Source organism: Tamandua tetradactyla, chromosome 6, assembly GCF_023851605.1.
Source record: "Tamandua tetradactyla isolate mTamTet1 chromosome 6, mTamTet1.pri, whole genome shotgun sequence".
Lineage (NCBI taxonomy): Eukaryota > Metazoa > Chordata > Mammalia > Pilosa > Myrmecophagidae > Tamandua > Tamandua tetradactyla.
Genome location: NC_135332.1, coordinates 7,876,917 through 7,903,828, shown reverse-complemented (window position 1 = coordinate 7,903,828; position 26,912 = coordinate 7,876,917). Strand labels below are relative to the sequence as shown.

The window sequence follows — 26,912 nt, the reverse complement described above, 5'->3', positions numbered from 1 at the left end:
TTGGGACTATGGAAAGCTCTATCAATATATTAGCTGGATACAAGTTTAAGGAACAGACAACTCATAATCTAAATTTCAAAATAACACATTAAATTATCAAAATGTCCAGATTTCAACAAAGATTAAAAAACATACAAAGAAACAGGAAGTGATTGCCCAGGAAAAGAAAAAGATTAATGCATTTGAAACCATCATGAGATTTAAAAAAATGGTTCTAAAATGCACAAAGAGTTAAAGGAGTTAAAGAGTTAATGGACAAAGAACTAAAAGAAATCATAAAATAATAGAGAAACCCAAAGAAAATATCAACAGAAAATGGAAATTATGAAAAGGAACCAAACAGAGCTGAAGACCATAGTAACAGAAATTTTAAATTCCCTAGAGTTCAACAGCAGATTGGTAATTGAGGAAGAATCAGTGAACCTGTAGATAAGACAATTAAATTATTCACTTTGAGAAGGAGAAAGAACAAAGAATGAGGAAAAATTACAGAGAAACCTGTGGGACATCATCAAGTGTACCAATATAGGCATTATGGGAATACCAGATGTAGAAGAGAGAGAGAAAGGGGCACAAATAATATTCAAAGAAATAATGGCTGAAAACTTCCCAAATTTATGAAAGACAGAAATATATATATGCATATATATATATGCATCCAAGATGCTCAATGCTCAATGAACTCCAAACAGGATAAACTCAAAAGACCCATAGTATGCTATATTATAATCAACTGTCAAATACCAAAGTAAAGAGAGAATTCTGGAAGCCACAAGAAAGAAGTTACATGTCACATAAAAGGGAAACTCAATAAAATTAAGTGCCAGTTTTTCATTGGAAACCATGGAGGCAAGATGGCAGTGGGAAGACATATTTAAAGTGCTAAAAGCAAAAACATCACCAACAAAGGATTCTATATACAGCAAAACTGTCTTTCAAAAATGAGGGAGATTAAGACATTCCTGGATAAAGAGAAGCTGAGGGAGTTTGTCACTAGACCTGTCCTTTGGGAGATGCTGAAGAGAGTTCTGCAGGTAAAAGGAAAGGACAATAGATAATAGAGTGAAACCACATGAAGAAATAAAGATCTCCAGTAAAGATAATGACACGGGTAAATATAGATGTCAGCACTATTTTTGGTTTGTAACTCCACTTTTTACTTCCTACAGATAAGAAAATCAAATGCATAAAATATAATGATATATCAGTGGTTTGGGACTCAATATACAAACATGTAATTTGTGAAAAGAACTACGTGAAGTAGGGGCTGGAGGGGTATCAGAACATAGTGCGTATTTAGCACTGAGGTTAAGTTTGTATCAAAGCAAACAAGATAGTTATACATTTAGAATGCTAAATTTAAGCCAGTTATAGATTTAGAATACTAAATTTAAGCCCCAGAATAACTACAAAGAAAATGCCAGGGAATATGCAAGCTTGTAGAGACAGAAATTAGAATACAGGCTGTCACGGGTGTGGGGAGCGGCAATGGGGAGATAATGCATAATGGATGTAAGATTTCCTTTTGAGGAGAAAGAAAATTCTGGTAACAGAAGGTGTTAAGGGCACCACATAGCATTGTGAATGTGATGAACTCCTCTGAAAGATAAGCTTGGGAGTGGTTGAGATGGGAAAATCTGTGTTGTCTATATGTTCCTATAATTAAAAAAATAAAGGAAAGATCAATTGAAGTGACAATGATAATTAAATGCAATACTTAACCCTGGATAGGATTTAACAAGGGAGGAGAGAGGGCTCAAAAGAACAGTATTGGGCCATAAGAAAAAATTGACATATAGACTATAAATTTATATTAATGTTAAATTTTTTGAACTTGTTAAGTGCACTTAAGGTGATTATGTAAGTGAATATCCTTGTTCTTGGGAAATGTACATGGCAGTATTAAGTATTAAGCATGATGTATACACCTATAATCAAGTGTTCAGAAACTGCCTAAAACAGACAGACAAATAAATGGATGATAGATATTGACAGCGATGAAAATAGATAAATGATTAAAGAAAGAAAGAGACAGCAAACTTGGCAAAATGTTAAAATTAGTGTATCTAGGTTTCTGGAGGTAGGTATTTGTTGGAATCCTCTGTATGACGTTTGTATTTTTGTAACTGTCCTGCAAGTTTGAAAATACTTCAAAACAAAAGTTAAACAATACATGCATATTTGATATATATAGACATATGACAAGGATATGAATTCCTTAACATATAAATTGCTCTTCGAAATCACCATAAAGACAAACATTTCAATGAAGATATGGAAAGAGTTAAGAAAGCTCACAAAAATGAATTAAGACATAAACATACAAAAAATATGATCGTTTTGACTTATAATGAAAGAAATGTAAATATAACAAGATCCTATTTTTCATCTCAAATAAAAATCAAAAAAGTTTATAATCTAGTATTGATGACAGAGTGGGAAAACAGACACTTTCATATACCACTGGTGCAAGTGTAAATACACATAAGCTTTTTTCATTTTAACAGCTTTATTAAGATATAAATTACGTAACATAAAATTCACCCATTTGAAGTATAGAATTCATTGGTTTTGAATATACTCAAACAGTTGTGCAATAATCATCATGATCTAATTTCAGAATATTTCCATCACCCCCTCAAAAATCCAATAGTCACCACTCCTCAAACTTCTGTGAACTGGCAGCCCAAAGCAGACATAATCTTAAGGGAAATTTGTTGCTGAAAATCAAAATGTAAATGTGTAACTCTGTGACTGAACAATTTCATTTTCAAGAATTTATCCTATAAAAATAAACATACAATATACAAAGATATTCACAGTGATGTTCTTGAAACACTGTATGTTTCAGCAAAATAGTTGTAAATAATTTATGTCAGCTGACAGAGTATTTAGTAAGCTATACATAAAATGTATACATAAAATGTATACATCAGTAAAATCAAATACAATGAAACCATGAAAAAGAATGAGGCCATACTGCCAACATGGAAAGATCAGTAGAATGCAAAACAGCATATAGAATTCTGCTAAGTGCATTTAGTTTCTCTCTAATATTTTCTGTGGTTGGAGGTGTGTCTTCAGGGAAAAGTTCTATAAGTATAATTGTTGGGTCAAAAGGTTAATATCACGGAATTTTGTTAGACAAGTTTCCTCTATAAATAGGACTGCAATAATTTTCATGTGTATCAGAAACAGAATGTCTGTTTCGCCATCATTTGGGCAACAGAGTGTGTAATGCTTCTTGATTTTTGCCAGTCTGATAGGTGAGAAACGGTATCTCAATGTAGCTTAATTTTCATTTTTCCTAGCATGGGTTGAACATACTTTATATGTTTAAAGACCTTTTTTTTTTTTTTAACATAGGCAGGCACTGGGAATCAAACCCAGATCCTCTGGCATGGCAGGCAAGCATTCTTGCCTGCTGAGCCACTGTGGCCCACCCTAAAGACCACTTTTATATATTTTTATGTGAACTGCCTTTTCATGACTTTTGCCCATTTTTTGACTTTTGACCATTTTTCTACTGCAGTTTTTCCTTTTACAATTTTACAGCGCTATTTACCTATTAGGTATATTAACTCTTTATCTGTGATAAATGTTAGAAATAATCTCCCAAGTTTGTTAGTTGTCTTTTGACTTTGTGTACACAAAGAAGTCTTTTTTTAATGTAGTTATCAGTTTTTCTTTTACTGCATCTAGGTTTTAAGTCATAGTTAAAAGCCTTTCCCTATACCCAGTTTCAGAGGATCCCATGTTTTATTTTAGTGCACATATAGTTTTATTTTCTACATTACCATTGCTGATCTGCTTGGAGTATATCCTTTTATGTGTTGTGAGGTACAATGAATCTAATTTTGTCTTTTTTGAGTGACTGAAGAGTAGTGCAACATGTACTCAAGGACACCTATAACTTGCTCATTACTGGGCCCCTCAACCTCAGTGCAGCATCACAGGATTTGGGGGCTGCGTCCATGGCTTGGACTGGATGCTTCCCAGCTTCCTCATTTCATTGACAATTATGTCCCCTTCCTTCATTTTTTGCTCTTTTTGTTTTTTGGTGGGTTTTAAATAAAGAGAACAGAGTAAAAAATTGCTTTTACTCTGTTATTTTTAACTGGAAGTCTGTTAAAATATATTTTAAGTATGACATTGTCGCTTCAAAAATAAAAGCATTTTTAGTGAGAAAATAAAAACAGCTATAGAGTATGATCTATGATCTCATTTATATAAAAAGAAACATTCCTTGAAAATTTTAAGGACAACAGACCCTAAAGTTTTAGCAATGATTACGTCTGAAGATTAAAGAATGGGGTTAATAGAATGAACATTAAATATACAATTCATTGTTTAATATTCCACTTAAAAGTAAAGTGGTCTTACTTGAAACAATGCTATTTATTGTTTTAAAAAACACCACCTAGGGCAGGCAATGGTGGCTCAGTGACAGAATTCTCGCCTGACATGCTGAAGACCCGGGTTCGAATCCCAGAGCCTGCCCACGCCAAAACAAAACAAAATAAAACAAAGCAAAAAAAAAAAAAACAGCACCCAACAACAACAACAAAAACATTTTTAGATGCAAATGCATACATGACACATCAGGGTTCTTTTATCTGGACATGCAAGACTTTACAGAAAAACATTCATCGCTATGACCACAAAAAATTATTTAAGAAAAGTGACAAGTAAAAAGACAGCGCTGCATTTCATAACCATGCATTTAAATTTTTAAAAACACCCAAGCTAGAAAAACATCTGTGAAAAAGAGAGAAAAGTAATAAAACAATATCACCACTATTTTCTATTTCAAAAGTTACTTGTTCTAGAACTGAACATATTTTATAGGAAAATACCTGTTCTAAATTAAAAATATAATTACCATTTCTGTATTTACAAAGGCAATCTAACTCGTATTTTCCTCTGGCTTCAAATGACTTTTGATTATCTCTGACTTTTTTATCTACATTCTTATTTTTGCATATAAAAAATTCCCTACCATGTTCTATATAACATACAATTTTCAATAGACTTCCACTTCCAAGAATTTATTTTTATACCATAAGTTAAAATGTTTAGGATACTAAACATATAAAAATTCATTGTTTTGAGACCCAGGTTCGATTCCTAGATCATGTACCAAGAAAAACAAACAAACAAACAAAAAATCCATTGTCTCAATTTTATCATTAAAGAATATAATTAATTATCCCAAAGAAATATTAGGAGATGCATACAAAGATCAGATGTAAAGATACCCTTCCCATAATTATTTATATTAATGAAAACTGCAAACAATTTTAAAATCCAATAACAGAGATCAGCTAAATTAACTGAGAATATTTATGTAATATAAAATACGATACAATCTTTAAAAAATACATGCTGAGGAACAATATTTAATAGAATGAAAAATATTCAAGATATACAAAGAAATGTACACAATCACCTTAATTTTCCAAGAAAAATAATGTGTTTATACGATACATAGAGAAAAGACTGAAAAGTTATGCAATGGTATTTTATCAGCATTTTTATTTCTATGTGTTGATTTATAGGTGATTCTATTTCCTCCCTTATACCTGTCTATATTTTCTAATAAAATATAAAAATCTTCTTCAATAAAAATCTAAATTGATTATTTTATAATGAGAAATACTACTTTAAAAGGAAGATGAAACTAAGTTCTCATATTAAGGCAACTCAGCACATAGTTCTAAATATTTTATGGTGGAGAAAAGATATGATTAAAAATTTCATTAAAAAAAGTCAGAAATGACTATGTAATTTCACAGTTATTTCTGCCCCAGCACTCACTAGATGTATTTTAAGATATGGAGCAACCTGAAGGGCACATGCAACTTCTAACAATGCCACAAATATTTTTAGAGCATGCCAAAAAGAAAAACAAAAACCTAAGGGTGTGGAAAAAAATAAAGCCGCACCTATTTTAAAATGAACATCTGATGCAATGCATGAGTTTTAAATATTTTTTTCTTTCAACACATATGTGGGTAGTGTTGATATGTTTACTCCTGAACCAACTTATCATAAAGAGTAAAGATCTTAATACACGATAGACAAAAAAGTTCAAGAGCAACGACTTCCTCTCAATGCTTTTAATTATTCTATAGCAAGTAACCTCAGCAGTAGGAACTAGCACAAAATAAAATGAAAAGGAAAAGTAGTTGGGGGTGACCTGGAACAAATAGAAAAACAACTTAAGAGAATTTTTAAAAAAGAAAAACAACTAAAGAGAATTTTTTTAAAAAGAAAGAAATCTAAAACAAGAGCTCAAAAGGTGTGCCTGACTATAAGAAATATTACCCCAAAACAGGAGTTTTTTAAATTTATTTCATTTTTATTTCAATGGATTTTAAACACCAGGACTGCAGCATGTAAAAAGAAAATCCTGGATGGAATATTACTGAGATCAACAGCAATAATTCCATCAGATTGAAATTTAAAAGAAAAAATAGCCCTTCTTCCATTACCAGCAAAAATAAACTTAGGTGTTATGATATTGCTTGGAATAAAAGAAAATAAAACCAATGTCTTTTTTGCGAAATTTTATAAATAGGGTAGTAAGAAAAACTCATCATGTTGAAAAACCATTTTGAAATTCTTAGAACCCTCCCCATTAAAAAGAAAAATGAAAGAAAAAATTATTTAAATAAATGCACTAAAAACATGAATAAATCTCATCACATTTTGCACATTTTCATATTTAAATGGTGCATTGCAAGCTACATAAAGTATTCATTATTCTCATTTGATTTTGGTAACAACCATGTGATATCAGGAATTATACCCTCTATAAACAAAAACTAAACTAATATTCGTGACTTTCCTAAATCAAGACTATAGAATGGTAAAACTAGATTAAGAGCATGTTTTTTCGGATTCCTAATCCTATAGGCTTCCATAACACCACAAAGATGACCAAAGTTTTTCAATTGTGTCACAAGCAAAAATAAAAATAATAATAATTTAACAGTTTCCCGGAACAATTACAAAGAAATTAACAAGTGAATTAATAGTTGTTCAATGACTACTACATATCAAGCATATAGGTGCTTACAGACTACAAAATTCTCATAATAATCTACAAAGTAGGTATCTACCAATTTAGATGAGGAAACTAAGACTCAGAAAGGTTAAGTCTCTATCTTTTCCCACATAGCTAATAAGTAGAGAAATCTGGGTTTAAACCTAGGTATATCTGACTCCATGGCCTTTGCTTTTAATCAGTAAGCAATACTGTCTCTTTAACAATTCTCCTTTAAAAGGACAAAGGGCAGTATATTATGTCATTTCTCAGCTATAACATAGCTTAATTTAGCAGATAAATGTAAAAAGTAAGAATAGTGAGAATCATGAATAGAAAGAATAAGGAGGTGAGAAAAATATGTTAGATATAAGTTGAGATAAAGGAAAGGTGAGGGATTCAATGAGGTCAAAGACACTGCCTCTTAAAAACTGCCACCTCCCTTAGGCTCCAAAATCAGGAACCGCAGTCAAAAGAGACAGCTTCTCAGAAACGCCTGTCCAGTAGGAGGGGAGGTGGGATACACAAAATGGGAGAAAGGCATTTAAAAATAGAAAGGCAAATTCTGCCTACTCTGCATCATTTTAATTGGAACCTGAAACATATTATACAAAAACATAAAAGTTGTGTTAATTTGATACATCAGAAACATCTTAGTCCTACCTCTTTCTCATGCATTCGAGAGAGGAAATGATCATCATGAAGACTGCTGGATCTTCTTAGGCTGAATTTAGGAGTCATCTGTTGAATGAGTATGAGTTATTTAATACTATTCTATTCTCAGCCCAAAATTAAACTTCTAACTGCATGACACCAATACCAAAATAATATCAACATTGAGGGAAAAAGTGATTAAGTTCCAAGTGACTAAGATTAATAAGACACTGTACTACATAATGTACACCTACATTATTTTCTGTAAATAAACCACTGGTTACTTTACTGTAAAATATCTAGAAAAAGTATAATTGCATGTTCACCTACCAGAGAAACCGGGATAGGCTTCTGTCTCAGATACCGAGGATTTTCTATCTGAAAATTTAAAAATAAAAAAATGCCTTGTTAATTTTGAAGTTTTAATCAATACCTGGCATATAAAAAAATTTTCTATATGGCTTGATATTTAGTTTGGCTTTTAGAAATAATATTGTATTGCTCTTTTTCAATGGCTTCCTAACAAATAAAACATAAAGCATAAACCCCTTTTCATGCATAAATACACTGTTGTGTTCTTCCCACTGCGTAAATAAATACCCAGCCTTCATCATCCAATACTCCTCACCTCACTGACAAAATACTAATGACTTCTATCACCAAAATAGCGCCTCTCTACCTCTGTACATTACTCTGTACACCCCTCTAGCCCCTTTGTCTTAATTTAATTACTATACTCCAAGGCATATTTGTTGGATGAAACTTTGAACTTATCTCCACAGTAGCAACTAGTACACAAAATCCCTTCAGCGTTTCCCCTACCTTTATCACGTTATCCATCTCCCATCAAACCCTAAATTCAAAGGATACAAAACAACTTGTTTCACCCCTACAGCACTACATTCTCTCATAAATGAGTCTTGGATATTAGTGAAATCATTTTCCTAACTTCTTTAGGTGTTTAACTTATTCAAGACTCAGTCCAGGAACTGTCTCCCCTGGGAAAGTTAGGTGAGTTCCTACTAATCCAGAAGTACTGTTGATAATCCCCTTTTATAATCCAACATCCATCGTCACCTCCACTAAACTGTGCCCTCTGAACACAGAGGCCATGACTGCCCTGTTCACTGCTCTATCCCTAACATCCACTACAGGACCAAGATCCTATGTTCCACTCCCTCATACCCCTTTTATAGCATATCCCTACATCAGTCTTTGAACACAATGAAAGCAAAGGTGATGTCTTCTCAGCAATGTATCCCTGCTAACTAGTACAGTAACCAGCACACAGTCACCTTTCAAGGAAATATTCATTGAATTAATAAATAATATGATCAATTTACAACACTGATTGTTATGCCAACTATTTCATTCACAAATGAAGCAATAATTAAAACCATTATCATGGAAGCCTAATTTCTTAAAACAGGTAAGTAATACTGATCTTAAAAATCCAGGATTAACAAATCCCGGCACCACCATAAATACACTAAATACTACAGAGATAATCTCACAGTATACAAGAATATAAATATAATGCTAACCATGACTTCAACAGGGTACTGATTCATTATCCTGGAATATATCATTAGTATAAACTGATAAATTTTCAAATGTATTTTATTGACCTTCACTCCTCTGATACTCCATTGTGTCTTCAGAAAGTCCCCTTTGGGGGCTTTTCACAATCTGAATATTCTTTAACGAACTTGCAAAGTCATTTTCTTTTACCCAAAGTCAGATTCCCATAAGATAGTGGCAACTGCCTGGATTTAATTTCTCTCTCCATCTTCCAAAAATTGATATAGATCAACAGAGGGCAAATAAACCAATTCCCAACCATGCCTACATCATAACCAGAAAAAAGAGAATATTAAAAACTAAAATTAACATGTAAGCAGACAAATATGGATTCCAAATCAGCAGACTTAGCTCTTGAGCCAAACCAAAATCGCAGCATGGAAAAAAAGGAAGTACATCAGGGTTTTCAGAGGATGCAAATATCATCAACTATAAAAAGAGTAAATTAAATCCAAAATAAAAGCAAATAAAAAAAAAAAAGAAAGAGATTATAAAAAATTAGAACAGAAATCAAGCATCTACCAGGCACACCATCATGTCCAGCCAGCCGCTGATGTCAGGGAGAGGTAAGCTTGAGGGGAGGAGGTGGCTGGTTAGAAGTGGTAAGTACAGTCTGGCAAACACCCTATTTGACTAGTTTTTCATGTTTTTATTTCCTTTATTTTTTTCTTTTATATTTTTATTTTCTTTTTATTTCGTTTTTCAGTTTTAGTTGTTGTTTCTTCTTCTCTTTGGTGGGAACCAGTCTGAGTTCATTCCCAATATATCCTAGTGTGTCTACTTATAGATTCAGGGCCTACTATTGCTGAAGTGATTTTTTTTTTTTTTTTTTTTTGAGTACATGGACTGGGAGTCAAGGATGGGTCATAAGAGTGGCGGGTGGGTGTTCTGTCAGTGAAGTACCTGTGCATTCCTGCTTAGCTCTGAATGTATCCTCAAGTAGAACAGCACCTCCTATGAGATCCAAGCCTTAGTTTGGTGGGGAATTAACAACAAACCAAGTGCAAAAAGGGACCTTCAATGCAAACCCAAGTAAATACAAAACATTAGATGAGTGAAGGAAACCATGTTGCAAAATAACTATATTAAGATAAACAAATGTCCCAAACACAACAGAAAATCACAAAAGAATGTTAAGATATAGGTAGAAATGGACCAGCTAAATGACCATATCAAAGCACCAGAGGGGTCTCAGAATACAGAACTACTAAAGGATATTTATAAAGAAATAAAGGATATCAAGAAGACACTATAAGAGCATAAAGAAGAAGTTAAAAGATTAAATAGAAAAATAGCAGATCTATTCTTTATAGAGGTGAAAGATACTGTAGACCAAATTAAAAATATACTAGAGACAGACAATAGCAGATTCATAGAAGCAGAAGAAAGAATAAATGAGCTAGAAGACAAAACAATTGATCTACAGCACATACAAAAACAAATGGCAAAGATGAAAAAAAAAAAAAAAGAAACTGTACCTCAGGTAAAATATGGACCAAAAGAGGCATACAAACATAAGAATCACTGGCGTCCCAGGAGGAGAAGAAAATGGTAAAGGGTTAGGAAGGTTAGTTGAAGATATAATCAGAGAAAACTTCTCAATATTTATAAAAGACAGAAATGTGCAAATTAAAGAGGCCTGATAGGCCCCAAATGGAATAAATCCAAATAGACCCACTCCAAGACACATACAAATCAGACTCGCAAATGATGAAGAGAAACAGAAAGTCCTGAAAGAGCATGAGAAAATGAACTATTACACAAAAGGGATACCACATAAGACTAAGTTTGGACTCCTTAACACACAAATGGGAGGCAAGAAGGCAGCAATATGATATATTTAAGATCCTGAACAAGAAGGGCTTCCAGTCAAGAATTCTTTATCCAGCCAAGTTGTCCTTCAAAACCGTGGGGCAGATTAAAAAGTTCAAAGACCAACAAAGACTGAGAGAATGTCAATAACAGACCTGACCTACAAGAAATACTAAAGGGAGTCCTGTCAGCTGAAGCAGAAAAGCAGGAGGGGGAGGTCTGGAGGAGTGCACAAAATTGAAGATTACCAGTAACGATGATTAAAAGGATAAAAAGAGAGAGAGGGTAAAGAATATATAGTTCTGACAAGTATTAAAAGATAAGCTGTTTTTACAGTAATAACTTTGAACATTAATGGGCTAAACTCAGCAGTTAAAAGACACATACGGGAAGAATGGATTAAAAAATATAATCCATCTATAGGCTGCTTACAAGAGATGCATCATAGACCTAAGGACAAAAATAGATTCAAAGTGAAACGATGGAAAAAAGATGTTCTATGCAAACTGTAACCAAACAAACCAGGAATGGCAATACTAATATCATATATAATAGTCTTTAAATGTGAAGACATCATAAGAGACAAAGAAGGATACTACATATTAATAAAAGGGACAATTCACCATGAAGAAATAACAATTATAAATGTTTATCTCCTAATCCAGGAGCTCAAAAGTACATGAAGCAAACACTGGCAAAACAGAATGGAACTATAGATATTTCACAATAATAGTGGGAGGCTTCAATACACCACTCTCCAATATAGATATAACAACCAGAGAGAGGATCAGCAAGGAAATAGAGAACTTAACAATGCAATAAATGATTTAGACCTAATAGACATAAATGATCACTACACCCCAAAACACTAGGATATATATTCTTCTCTAATGCTCTTGGAATGTTCTCTAGGATAGATCTAATGCTGGAATACAAAATAGGTCTTTATAAATTTAATAAGATTGAAATTATCCAAAGCACTTCTACTAACAACAATAGAAGAGCAATGGAAATTATTATAATAATAATTAAAGAACTAGAACTTTCACAAATATATGGAGATTAAACAACACACTCATAACAAATGAGTGAGTCAAAGAAGTTGTTAGACAAACCAGTAAATATCTGCAAAGGAATGATAATGAGAATACAACGTATCAGAACTTATGGGATGTGGCAGAGACACTGCTGAGAAGGAAATTCATTGCCCTAAGTGCCTATATTAAAAAACAAGAAAGAGCACAAATTGAGAACTTCACTGCTCACTGGAAAAATTAGAAAAAGAACAGCAAACTAACCCCCCAAAAAATAAAAGAAGAGAAATAATAAAGATTTAAGCAGAAATAAAGGAACTGTAGAACAAAAAAAACAGTAGAAAGAAGCAAAACCAAAAGTTGCTTCTTTAAGAAAATCAATAATATCAAAGGACTCCTATCTACGCTGACAAAAAAATACAGAGAGGACACAAATGAATCAGAAATCAGAAAGGAGTCAGTACCATGAATCCTGAGAAAATTTTTAAAAACCATAAGAGAATACTATGAACAATTATACATGAACAAACGAGACAACTTGGATAAATGGGAAAATTCCTGAAACACACAAACTACCTACATTGACTGAAGAAGACATAGAAGATATCAACAAACCAATTACAAGTAAAGAGATCCAATCAGTCATCAAAAAATTTCCTACAAAGAAAAGCCCATGACCAGACGGCCACACAAGGGAATTTTATCAAACATTCCAAAAAGAACTAACACTAATCCTACTCAAAGTTTTCCAAAATATTAGGGAAGATGAAACACTACCTAACTCATTTTATGAAACTAACATCACCAAAATTACATAAAGATGCTACAAGAAAGGGAAACTACAGACCAATCTCCCTAATGAACACAGATGTAAAACTTGTCAACAAAATATTAGCAAGTCTAATTCAACGACACAATAAAAGAAGTATACATCATGAACAAGTGGGATTTATACCAGGAATGCAAGAATGGTTCAAAACAAGAAAATCAATTAGCATAATGCAGCACATTAACAAATCAAAAGGGAAAAATCACAGGATCATAACATTGATGCTGCAAAAGCATTCAACAAAATTCAGCATCCTTTTCTGATAAAATATATCAAAAGGTAGGAATCGATGGAAACTCCCTCAATACCATAAAGGACATGTATGAAAAACCCACAGCCAAGCATCGTACTTAATCATGAGAGGTTGAAAGCATTCCACCTAAGGTCAAGAATGAGACAAGAATGCCCACTGTCACTACTATTATTCAACATTGTACTAGAAATCCTAGCTGGAGCTATCAGGCAGGAGAAAGAAATAAACAGCATCCAAACAGGGAAGGAAAAAGTAAAACTTTTATTATTTACAGATGACATGATCAAAACCCTGAGAAATCTACAACAAAGCTATCTGAGACAAAAAACAAATTCAGCAAAGTGGTGGGATTCAAGATTAATGTACAGAGGTTCAAGTTCCAAGATGGTGGCTTGCTGAGGTGTGGAATTCAGTTTGTTCTCCAGAGCATCTAGCAAATAGCCAGGAATAGTACAGAACTGCCGGTGCCACATCAGTGACAGACACATGGTGTACACCAGGCTGGACAAGCTGGACCAACTGAGATCCCATGCAGAACAGTAAGTCCCCCGAGACATGGAGGCCAGAGTCCCTCACCCACGGGTACAGCAGCCTGGTTCCCAGAGGGAAAGGAAAGAAACTTTACTAGCAACAGGGGCTTAGCTCACCAAGCTCCACTTGCAGAATTAATTAACAAATTATGACTACTGAAAATAGGCCTCCAGCTCAGATAAACCTCCAATAAGAGCTAAAGGTACTAGGAGTTTTTGCCCTAGCACAGAGGGGGCAGAGCTGACAGAAAAAAAAAAAAAAGAAAACAGAGTTTTTTTGGACTGGACAGCACAAAATACTCGAAACAGCTGGACCCTAAAAGAAAGGGTGGGGGGCACACAGAACCTAGAGGTGCACAGAGCAATGTACCAACTTCAGCTCTTGATTCCTTAATTAACAAACCCGAGGAATGGGGTCCTGCTCTGAAAAGGATTTTGCTTTGTTTCTGCTACTTAACTACTCATTAGATAGAACTGCAAGGCCTCTCAGGCTCCAACTGTTCCAGGAAAGGGCAGAATTAAGCTCGTCTTAGAGACAAAGAGGCTGGTCATGTGAAATGAATTAATTCCCTGGAGGCTGTGCCTTCCACAGGAGAGGGGTGGGGCCCAGCTCAGGTGGAATCCCTCCCCCAAGGAATTCAGACCCCAGGGACTGGAAAACTGAAGTGATTAAAGCCAGCCTACGACTTGTTCTGTCTCAACCACACCCCAAGTAGGGAGAATCTACTGAAGTTAAAGGCACTGCATCACTTTATACTGGTGGGAACCTCAGGCAGACAAGCACCACATACTGTGCAGCATAGGAAAAGCACCTATTCTAGAGGCTCCATAGGAAAGTCTCTCAACCTGATGGGTCTCACCTTCAGAGAAAACTGATGCAAGTGACTCTCTCCTCCTGAGAGGATGCCAGTCTGGTCTGGGAAAATCTGACTGGGGTCTATAATATTTACGTAGACCATCCTAAGCAAAAAAAAAAAGGGGGGGGGGTCCATATAGGCAGGGCAAGAAACAAGAAAACAAGAACTGAAAAATTCTAATCAGTTAAACAAAACCTGTGCTAGAGGTATAGAATAAGCTGAAGAGAATGTCAAAGAACAGAAAGAGAACAAAGCCATCCAGCAAGAAAATCATATGGTAAAGCGTGAAAACACTCTCCAGAATAAGCAAATTAAGGAAATCAAATGCCCAGATGCCAGCAAAAAAATAACAAGTCATACTAGGAAAATTTAAGGTATGGTCCAGTTAAAGGGAAAAAACCAAGAAATCAAATGAGATACAGGAGTCGAAACAACTAATTCAGGATTTTCAAAAACACATGGAAAATCCCACCAAAAATCAAATCAGTGTCGGGGGTGTGATGGTGGCTCAGTGGCAGAATTCTCACCTGCCATGCTGGAAACCCAGGTTCAATTCCCAGTGCCTACCCATGCAAAAAAAAAAAAAAAAAAAAAATCGAATCAACAAGTAGAGGGAAGATATAAAGAAAGAAATAGGCAAACAAAATGAAGAAATCGAAAATCTGAGAAAATAAATCATAGAACTTATGGGAATGGAGGCACAGTAGAAGAGATGAAAAAAAACAATGGAAACCTACATTAGAGTTGACGAGGTAGAAGAAAAGATTAGTGAACTGGAAGATGGAACATCTGAAATCTGATAAGCAAAAGAAAATATAGGGGAAAGAATGGAAAAATATGAGGAGGGACTCAGGGAACTGAATGACATGAAGTGTGTGATTATACATGTTGTGGGTCTCCTAGAAGGAGAAGAGAAGGGAAAAGAAGAAAGACTAACAGGGGAAATTATCACTGAAAATTTCCAATCTCTTATGAAAGTCTTAAAATTACAGATCCAAGAAGTACCAAAGAGAATAGATCCAAATAGACACACTCCAAGACACTAATCAGAATGTCAGATGTCAAAGAGAAAGAGAATTTTGAAAGCAGCAAGAGAAAAGCAATCCATCACATACAAGGGAAGCCCAATAAGACTGTAGATTTTTCAGCAGAAACCATGGAAGCAAGAAGACAATGGTATGATATATTTAAGAGTCTAAAACAGAAAAACTGCAAACCAAGAATTCTATATCCAGCAAAACTGTCCTTCAAAAATGAGAGGGATTCCCAGAGCCTGCCCAGACAAAAAATCACTTAGAAAATTTGTGACCAAGACACCAGCTCGGCAAGAAATACTAAAGGGAATACTAGAGGCAGACAGGAAAATAGGTGTGGAGAAGAATGTAGAAATGAAGACTATCACTAAAGTTAAAAAGAGAAAAAAATTAGATGACATATAAAAATCTGAAAGGCAAAATGGTAGAAGAAAGTACTGCCCTGATAGTAATAACACTAAATGTTAATGGATTAAACTCCCCAATCAAAAGACATAGACTGGCAGAATGGATTACAAACAGGATCCATCTATATGCTGTCTACAGGAGATGCATTTTAGACCCAAGGACAAACATAGGCTGAAAGCAAAAGGTTGGGAAAAGTTATTTCATGCAAATAACAATCAGAAAAGAGCAGGAGTAGCTATACTAATATCCAACAAATTAGACTTCAAATGTAAAACAATTAAATGAGACAAAGAAGGACATAATGTATTAACAAAAGGAACAATTCAACAAGAAGACATAACACAAAAAAGAAGTAAAAAAAATACAAAAAAAAAGAAGACATAACAATCACAAATATCTATGCACTGAGCCACAGTGCTCCAAAATACACAAGGCAAACAGTGAAAACAGTGAAATGAGAAATAGATACATCTATCATAATAGCTGGAGAATTCAATTTCCCACTCTCATCAGTGGACAGAACATTTAGACAGAGTATCAAAAAAGAAACAGAATTTCAATAACACAATAAAGAACTAGACATAACAGACATTTATATAACACTACACTCCACAACAGCAGGATACACATTTTTTCTCAAGTGCTCATGGATCATTCACAAGTATAGACAATATAATGGGTCACAAAGCAAGTCTCAATAAATTTAAAAAGATTGAAATCATAAAAAAACACTACAGATCATAAAGGAATGAAGTTGGAAATCAACATCAGGCAGAGGGCCAGAAAATTCAAATATGTGGAGGCTAAACGACACACTCTTTGTTCTAAAAGCTGTCTGAATGCAATATACTAGAAATGGAATGGCTTTTTAAAAAGGAATTTAATAAGTTGCTAGTTCACAGTTCTAAGACTGAGGAATGTCCCAATTAAAACACAATGTCATCTGCTAGCCTCCTCTCCAGCTACCCGGGAGACATTTTGCATTTTCATCTCCCAAAATCGCTGGTTGGTGGACTCTCTGCATTGTGGTTCTGCAGCGTTCTCTGCTCTCTCATGGCTTTCTCTCTTGTTCTCTAGCCTTTTCCAAAGTGCTTCTTCTTTTAAAGGATTCCCAGTAAAGTAATTAAAACCCATCTGGAATGGGTAGAGACACATCTCCACCTAATCCAGTTTAGCAACCACTCTTGATTGAGTCACATCTCCAGGGGGATGATCTAATTAAAGTTTCGAGCATACAGTACTGAATAGGGATTAGAAGAAACGGTTGCCTTTACAAAATGGGATTAGGATTAAAACATGGCTTTTCTAGGATACCTACATGCTTTCAAACTGGCATGTTTCATCCTCTGGACCCTAAAATTTCCCCATATACAAAATACATTTATTCCATAACAATATCAGAGACCCTTAAACCATTTCAGTAAGATTACAAATACAAGTTTAAAACCAGTACAAAATCTCAAAGTAAGTTGCAGGCATAAAACTTAAACAACCAGTGGGTCAAGGAAGAAATTACAAGAGAAATCAGTAAATATCTTGAGGCAAATGAAAATACAACATATGAAAATTTATGGGATGCAGCAAAGGCAGTGCTAAAATGGAAATTTATTGCCTTAAATGCCTATATCAAAAAAGAAAAAAACGGCAAAAATCGAGGAATTAACTGTTCACTTAGAAGAACTAGAGAAAGAACAGCAAACTAAACCCCAAAGCAAGCAAAAGGAAAGAAATAACAAACAGCAGAAATAAATGAAATTGAGAACATGAAAACAATTGAGAAAATGAACAAAACCAGAAGTTGGTTCTTTGAGAAAATCAATAAAATTGATAAACCCTTAGCAAGGGCCACAAAAAGAAAATGAGAGATGATGAAAATGAATAAAATCAAAAATGGAAGAGGAAACATAACAACTGACCCCGCAGAAATAAAGGAGGTAAGGAGAGGATACTGCGAACAACTTTATGCTAATAAACCAGACAATGTAGATGAAATGGACAACTTCCTAGAAAGGCATGAACAACCAAAATTGACTCGAGAAGAAAGAGATGACCTCAACAAACCAATCACAAGTAAAGAAATTGAGTCAGTCATCAAGAAGTTCCCAAAAAAGAAAAGTTCAGGACCAGATGGCTTCATATGTGAACTCTACAAAGCATTCAAGAAAGAATTACTACCAATCCTGCACAAACACTTCAAAAAAATTGAAGAAGAAGGAAGGTTACCTAATTCATTCTATTGAAGCCAACATCACCCTCATCCCAAAGCCACACAAAGATACAAGAAAAGAAAAGATCAGACCAATCTCTCTAATGAATATAGATGCAAAAATCCTCAACAAAATTCTTGCAAATCAAATCCAGCAGCACATTAAAAGAATTATACACCATGGCCAGGTGGGATTTATTCCAGGTATGCAAGGATGGTTCAACATAAGAAAATCAATTAATATAATACAACAAATCAACAAATCAAAGCAGAAAAACCACATGATCATCTCGATTGATGCAGAAAAGGCATTTGACAAAATTCAATATCCTTTGTTGTTGAAAACACACCAAAGGATAGGAACAGAAGGGAGCTTCTTCAACATGATAAAAGTAATATATGAAAAATCCACAGCTAACATCATCCTCAATGGGGAAAAACTGAAAGCTTTCCCCGTAAGATCAGGTATAAGACAATGTTGTCCACTGTCACCGCTGTTATTCAACATTGTGTTGGAAGTTCTAGCCAGAGAAATTAGACAAGAAAAAGAAATACAAGGCATCAAAATTGGAAAGGAAGAAATAAAACTCTTGGAAAGAAAGAAGTACAACTCTCACTGTTTGCAGATGACATGATACTATATGTCAAAAACCCCGAAAAATCCACAGCAAAACTACTAGAGCTAATAAATAAGTACAGCAAAGTGACAGGTTACAAGATCAACACTCAAAAATCTGTAGTATTTCTATATACTAGTAATGAGCAACCTGAGGGGGAAATCAAGAAAAAATTCCACTTAAAATTGTAACCAAAAAATAAAATGTTTAGGAATAAATTTAACTAAGGATACAAAAGACCTATACAAAGAACACTACAAGAAATTGCTAAAAGAAATCACAGAAGACCTAAATAAATGGAAGGGCATACTATGTTCATGGAGTAGAAGAATGTATATATAGTTAAGATGTCAGTTCTACCTAAATTAATTTATAGGTTCAATGCAATACCAATTAAAATCCCAAAAACTTACTTTGCAGAAACAGAAAAACCAATAACCAAACTTATTTGGAAGGGCAGGGTTCCCCAACACTATAAATATCTTGAGAAAGAAAAATGAATTCGGAGATCTCACACTACTTGACTTTAAGGTGTATTACAAAGCTACAGTGATCAAAACAGCATGGTAGGGCGGTGCAATGGTGGCTCAGTGGCAGAATTCTCACCTGCCATGCCAGAGACCCAGGTTCAATACCCAGTGCCTGCCCATGCCAAAAAAAAAAAAAAAAAACCAGCATGATACTGGCATAAAGATGGATATACTGATCAATGGAATTGAATAGAGTGTTCAGATATAGACCCTCTCATCTTTGGACAATTGATCTTTGATAAGGCAGTCAAACCAATTCACCTGGGACAGAACAGTCTCTTTAATAAATCGTGCTTGGAGAACTGGATATCCATACGAAAAAGGATCCCTATCTCACACCCTATATAACAAATAACTCAAAATGGACCAAAGATGCAAACATTAGATCTAAGACCATAAAACTTTTAGAAGAAAATGTGGGGAAATATCTTATAAATCTAATAATAGTAGGCGGTGTTCTAGTTTGCTAGCTGCCAGAATGCAATATACCAGAAATGGAATGGCTTTTAAAAAGGGGAATTTAATAAGTTGTTGGTTTACAGTTCTAAGGCCAAGAAAATGTCCCAATTAAGACAAGTCTATAGAAATTTCCAATCAAAGGTATCCATGCAGGGAAAGATACCTTGGTTCAAGAAGACTGATAAAGTTCAGGGTTTCTCTCTCAAGTGAGAAGGCACATGGCGAACACAGTCAGGGCTTCTCTCTCAGCTGGAAGGGCAAATGGTAAACACAGCGTCATCTGCTAGCTTTCCCTACTGGCTTCCAGTTTCATGAAGCTCCCTGGGAGGCGTTTTCTTTCTTCATCTCCAAAGGTCACTGGCTCATGGACTCTCTGCTTCGTGGTGCTGCAGCATTCTCTGCTCTCTCTGAATATTCTTCATTCTCCAAAATGTTTCCCCTTTTATAGGACTCCAGAAGATCCACCCAAATGTGCAGACACATGTCGCACCTAATCCAGCTTAACAACCACTCTTGATTAAATCACATCTCCAGGGAGATGATCTGATTACAGTTTCAAACATACACTATTGAATAGGGATTATTCTGCATTTATGAAATGGGATTTTGATTAAAACATGGCTTTTCTAGGGTCCATACATCTTTTCAAATCAGCACAGGCAGTTTCCTAGATCTTACACCTAAAGCATAATTATTGAAGAAAGAAATAGATAAATGGGAACTTCTCAAAATTAAACACTTTTGTGCATCAAAGAACTTTGTCAAGAAAAAAGGCAGCCTATACAATGGGAGACAATGTTTGGAAACAACATATCAGATAAGGGTCTAGTATCCAGAATATATAAAGAGACTGTACAACTCAACAACAAAAAGACAAATAATCTAACTATAAAATGGACAAAAGACATGAACAAACATTTCTCAGAAGAGGAAATACAAATGGCTAAAAGGCACATGAAAAGATGCTCAATTTCCCTGACTATCAGGGAAATACAAATCAAAACCACAATGAGATATCATCTCACACCCACCAGAATGGCCATTATCAAAAAAATGGAAAACAGCAAGTGCTGGAGAGGATGTGGAGAAAGAGGCAGACTTATCCACTGTTGTTGGGAATGTAAAATGGTATAACCACCATGGAAGGCAGTTTGGTGGTTCCTCAGGAAGCGAAGTATAGAATTGCCAATAGACCCAGCAATACCATTGCTAGGTATCTACTCAGAGGACATGAGGGCAAGGACACTGTGGAGAGCCGCCTCCCGGGTTGGGCCTAGTGGTCGCGCTGCAGCCTGCTCTAGAGTTCCCCCCGCCCATCGAGTGAGCCAAGATGGCGCTCACATCCTGCTTCCGCAAATGACGCACGCGCCCACCAACCCTATCTTCCAATCACCTCTGTATACGTGGCACTAACCTATTGGGTTTGGGCACAGTATATAAGAGGTTACCCGGACAGGGTGGGTGGAGACGACCCACAGGGAGCCGTACCTGACGGCCGTATAGAGGTTGTTTCCCCCGCGGGGTATTCTGTCCCGCGCGAAACCTGTAACAGAGAATGCAAGCTTAACTCCAGTAAAGGTCTGTGCTTACAACTGCTACGTGTCTTGGATCTGTGTTTCTCACCAGCGCGGATTTGTCTGCGTCTCTCTGTCTCTCCTCATTGTCTCACCCGCCGGCCGGGGGCTTGACGCTGAGCGAGAAGTCGCGGACAAGTGGTGGCCCGTACGGGGAACCTTCTGCTGCCTTTCCCCGAGCTGGTGAGGACGTGCTTCTTGAGTTCGCAGCGGACTTCCCGCGCTTGATCACCGCGAGAAGGTGAGTACTTCTTATTACGTGAGAGTTAAGGGCTGTGGGCGTTCAGGTAGCCCCAGTGAATCGGGAGAGCTCCCCGATTGATTAAAGACAGTGCCGACTGCAAGCATGGGGCAGTCAGGAAGTTCACCTTTATTACCCCCTTTAAAAACCCTTTTGAAGCAGCGGGGCATCTCAGTTAAGAAGAGTTCCCTCCTGCGGTTCCTTGACGATGTTGTTACCTTTGCCCTTTGGTTCGCCCATTCCGGTAGCCTCAGTCTGCCCTCTTGGTTAAAACTTGGTAATGACATAGAACAGGCGCGCCGGACGGGCCTTTGTATGGACCCGATCCTGGTCCCTATATGGGAGACCGTTCGTGCTTGTCTTGAGGCGGAGAATGCTACAGGCCTAAGTCCGTCTTCCGCCCTGCTGCAGGCACGGCACGCGCTCCAAGAAACTCAGTCAGTTTCGTCTGCGGACGGCTCCCGTAAAGGCAAGCCGCCAGAGTCAGACGCTAGTTCAGACACCTCTGACTCAGAGTCAGATGGTGATGAGACCGAGGGTGCAGACGCGCCTCCGCTGATCGATTGGGGGAGGCCCCCTGTCTCACCCACGCAGCCTTCCGCCCCGCCAGCGCCTGCTGCAGGGACGCGGCGGCTTCCGGTGAATGGTTTTGGTGATCTCGCCAAAAACCCTCACCACGGGCTCCCTCTGGTGGCCGAATCAGGTAATTACAGTGGCTGCTCTCCAACTTCTAAGCGCTTGTTAAAAGGAATGGGATATGTCCCCGGCAAAGGCTTAGGAGCCTCGTTGCACGGGCGCGCAAGGCCTATACAAGCTGTCTCCAATTCTGATAGACGAGGCCTGGGTTTTTCCTAGGGGCCACTGAGGAGAGACTCCCACCCACACCTATAAAACTAAAATGGAAGACCAGTACCCCGGTGTGGGTGCCTCAGTGGCCATTATCACAGGAAAAACTCTCAGCATTACACACTCTAGTGTCAGATCAGTTAAAAAAGGGCCACATCATTCCCTCTACATCACCTTGGAACACCCCTATATTTGTCATAAAGAAAAAATCAGGCAGATGGAGATTGTTACATGATTTAAGAGCCATTAATAATTGCATGGAGTCTATGGTAAAATTAAATACCTGCATGTGTCAGTAGACACATGGTCTCAGATATTATTTGCCTCTGCCGAATCAGGAGAAAGAGTCCACCAAGTAATTGCACACTGCCTTGCCGCTTGGGCAGCTTGGGGTAAGCCAAAAATATTAAAGACAGATAACGGACCTGCTTACACCAGCAAAGCCTTCCAAAGATTTTGTGCAAATATGGAAGTGCAATTAAAACATGGTATCCCTTACAACCCTCAAGGGCAAGGAATCATTGAAAGAGCACACAGGTCTCTTAAAGACTTGCTCAAAAAACAGAAAGGGGGAATAGGCCACGGCCTGTCCCCGAAGGCTCAACTGTCTATAGCCTTATTTACATATAACTTTTTAAATGAAAATGCACAAGGAATGACACCTGCCCTACAGCACACCACTCCGAGTCCTCCACATAGAGGTCTAGTCCGTTGGAAGGATGTCCTGTCAGGACAATGGCAAGGCCCTGACCCAGTGCTCAGCTGGGCCAGAGGCTCTGTTTGTGTTTTTCCCTAGGAACCAGGACGTCAACCTGTGTGGGTTCCGGAAAGACTGGTGAGAACCGTGACGTCGCCCGAGGACGCCAAGGAACTGTTGCCCAGAAAATTGATAAGCCTCCAACCAGAGCCACCAGATCCGGCCTCCAACTCTGCTGATGATGGCGACGACCGAAAAGATGACAACAACAGTGCAAGTGACCCTCCGACCGAGTAGAAGAGAAACTAGCTTTAACCCCACTTTTCCCACTACGAGCTACTGTGGGACCGAGTCACCTCATGGTTCTCTTGGCCCAATTTGACTACTTGGATTCTCGTAGCGGTGGGACTATTAGTGGGCTTAGTCACTGTTAAATGTTTGTTAGAACGCTTGTTCCAGACACAGCAGCAATTACGTGTCACTACCATGTTGGCTATGTCACTTGCCCCTGATGCCCCTGGCGACACCCGCACCGTAGCCCTGTCCTCCCCCCCACTGCGTGGCCCGTCACGGCCACTCAAGGCGGGACGCTCGAAAGTAAGGTCTGCTGCAAAGCCCATGGCCGTGTCCCGGGTGTAAAAGGCGGCACCAGAAGTCATAATTTTTGTCTAAAGGATGATCTCTAAGGCAGAGTCACGGTCCTGGCCAGACTAGACTCCGGCCATTGCACAGAGACATCTAGTGACACTCTCGACTCTGGTTGCCGCTCTCCTGAGCCCCGCTTAGCCCAGTTGCGAGGCGAAGCACTGCAGGGAGAGTCACGTGGTTTCCAGCTCACGGGCTCTCTGGTCTCTATATGAGGTGAGCATTCTGGTCGGTGCCAGAGGTTCAGCCGCAAGATGGCTGGAGCCTAGTCCAGACTCCCCAAAGCACCAAAACAAGTAGTGGGCTAATCAAGCTCACGGGAGCTCACTCATCAATGGAGACACTGGGTCTAAGAAAGGGTCTACGGACCAAAAATAATAAAAAAGGGGGAGATGTGGAGAGCCGCCTGCCGGGTTGGGCCTAGTGGTCGCGCTGCAGCCTGCTCTAGAGTTCCCCCCGCCCATCGAGTGAGCCAAGATGGCGCTCACATCCTGCTTCCGCAAATGACGCACGCGCCCACCAACCCTATCTTCCAATCACCTCTGTATACGTGGCACTAACCTATTGGGTTTGGGCACAGTATATAAGAGGTTACCCGGACAGGGTGGGTGGAGACGACCCACAGGGAGCCGTACCTGACGGCCGCATAGAGGTTATTTCCCCCGCGGGGTATTCTGTCCCGCGCGAAACCTGTAACAGAGAATGCAAGCTTAACTCCAGTAAAGGTCTGTGCTTACAACTGCTACGTGTCTTGGATCTGTGTTTCTCACCAGCGCGGATTTGTCTGCGTCTCTCTGTCTCTCCTCATTGTCTCACCCGCCGGCCGGGGGCTTGACGCTGAGCGAGAAGTCGCGGACAGGACACAAACAGACATTTGCACACCAATGTTTATAGCAGAATTATTTGCAATTGCCAAGAGATGGAAACAGCCCAAACGTCCATCAACAGACAAGTGGCTAAACAAGCTGTGGTATATACATGCACTGGAATACTATGCAGCTGTAAGACAGAATAAAGTTATAAAGCATGTAACAACATGGATCGACCTTGAGGACATTATGCTGAGTGAAATTAGCCAAAAACAAAGGGAAAAATACTGTATGGTCTCACTGATTAATGAGTGAACCTGGAGAATTTCAGTTAAGAACAGAGGTTAACAGGAGATAGGAATAGGGTAGAAACTACCTAATTGTAACTGAAGGGATACAGATTGTGCAACAGGACTGATTGCAAAAATTCAGAAATGGATAGCACAATACTCCCTGATTGTAGCACAATAATGTAAGTACATGGAATGAAGCTGAATGTGAGAATGATAGGGGGAGGAGGGCTGGGGGCACATATGAAACCAGAAGGAAGGACAGACAATAAAGACTGAGATGGTATAAACTAGGAATGCCTAGAATGTAGAAGGATAGTGACTAAATATACAAATTTTAAAAAGCTTTTGCATGAGAAAGAACAAAGGAATGCCAGTAGTGTAGGGTGTTGAAAATAGATGGTCATTCATATTTTAAAATTTTTATGTGAGACTAAAGCAAGAAATGTTTATTTGGTACAAATTTATATTTTGTAAAGTGCATTTCCTAACTTAAGTTATATGGACAGTTTAACTGAACACTATGAGTACATGGAACCTTGAATAGGGCATGAGATTTTATAGGTTTATCTAGGTTAGTGTGATGTGTCAATAAATCCCAGAGTGATTTGAACAGTGAATAAAGAAGAATTTGCAAAGTCCCCTTAGGGAAATGGGGAGAAAGGGGGAAAAATTCAACTTCCCCATTTGGAGAATTCCTAATATCCTCACAAGTAGTGGGGACAACCAAATCAATAGGCCGAGCCCTCAATCTTGGGGTTTGTCCCTATGACACCTATCCCTCAAAGGACAGGCTAAGCCTACTTAAAATTAGGCCTAAGGGTCACCCCCCAGAGAACCACTTTTGTTGCTCAGATGTGGCCTCTGCAAGCGAACACGGCAAGCGAAATCACTGCTCACCCCACTATGTGGGACCTGACTCCCAGGAATGTAAATCTCCCTGGCAGTGTGTGACAGAAATCCTAGAATGAGCTGGGACTCGGTATCAAAGGATTAAGAAAACCTTCTTGACTGAGAGGGGGAAGAGAGAAATGAGACATAATACAATGTCAGTGGCTGAGAGATCTCAAACAGAGTCAAGAGGTTATCCTGGAGGTTATTCTTGCACATTATAAAGATATTCCTTTTTTAGTTTATGGTGTATTAGAGTGGCTAGAGGGAAGTACCTGAAACTGTAGAGCTGTGTTCCAGTAGCCACATTTCTACAAGATGATTGTATAATGATATGGCTTTCGCAATGTGACTGTGTGACTGTGAAAATCTTGAGTCTGATCTCCTTTTATCTACAATATGAACAGATGAATAAAAATTATGGGTAAGAAATAAATAAATAATTGGGGGAACAAAGTTTAAAATAGATTGAAATACTAATGGTCAATGAAAGGGAGTGGTAAGGGGTGTGGCATGTATTTTTTCTTTTTTGTTTCTTTAGCTGGAGAGTTGCAGATGTTCAAAAAAATGATCACGGTGATGAATACACAACTATGTGATGATATTGTGAGCCACTGATTGTAACCATGTCAAGAATGTTTGTATGTTTGCTCATTGTTTATAATAAAAACATAAAAAAATGATTAATGTACAACAGTTACTAATGTTTACATACACAGGTGCATTAGCTAGGGTTCTCTAGAGAAACAGAATCAGCAGGAAACATCTGTAAATATAAAATTTATAAAAGTGTCTCACGTAACCATGGGGATGTTGAGTCCAAGGTCTGTAGGGCAGGCTGCAGGCTGTCAGCTCAATGAACTCTCAGGAGAAGCTAGCTGGCTGAAGCATCCTCCTTAGAAGTCTTCCAGGGATTAGATTAAGCTTCACTCATAGCAGAAGACACTTTCCTTAGGTGATCACAAATGCAATCAGCTGTGGATGCAGTCAATGTGATCATAATTTAAGTCCATGAAATGTCCTCCTTACAAGAGACAGGCCAGCACTTGCCCGACCAGACAACCAGG

The 26,912-nt window shown here is 37.6% G+C and overlaps 1 protein-coding gene across 5 annotated transcripts in view; it reads right to left on the bottom strand.

The window, feature by feature from the left end:
- Positions 1-26,912, bottom strand: part of CEP112 (centrosomal protein 112) — a 587,527-nt gene that overhangs the window by 481,630 nt on the left and 78,985 nt on the right. For all 5 annotated transcript variants that reach the window (XM_077163631.1, XM_077163632.1, XM_077163630.1 and 2 more), the window contains 2 exons: positions 8,033-8,080; positions 7,712-7,789 (listed from right to left, as the gene is read on the bottom strand). In XM_077163631.1, the coding sequence (XP_077019746.1) occupies positions 7,712-7,789; positions 8,033-8,080 (126 nt within the window). The remainder of the gene's footprint in view (positions 1-7,711; positions 7,790-8,032; positions 8,081-26,912) is intronic.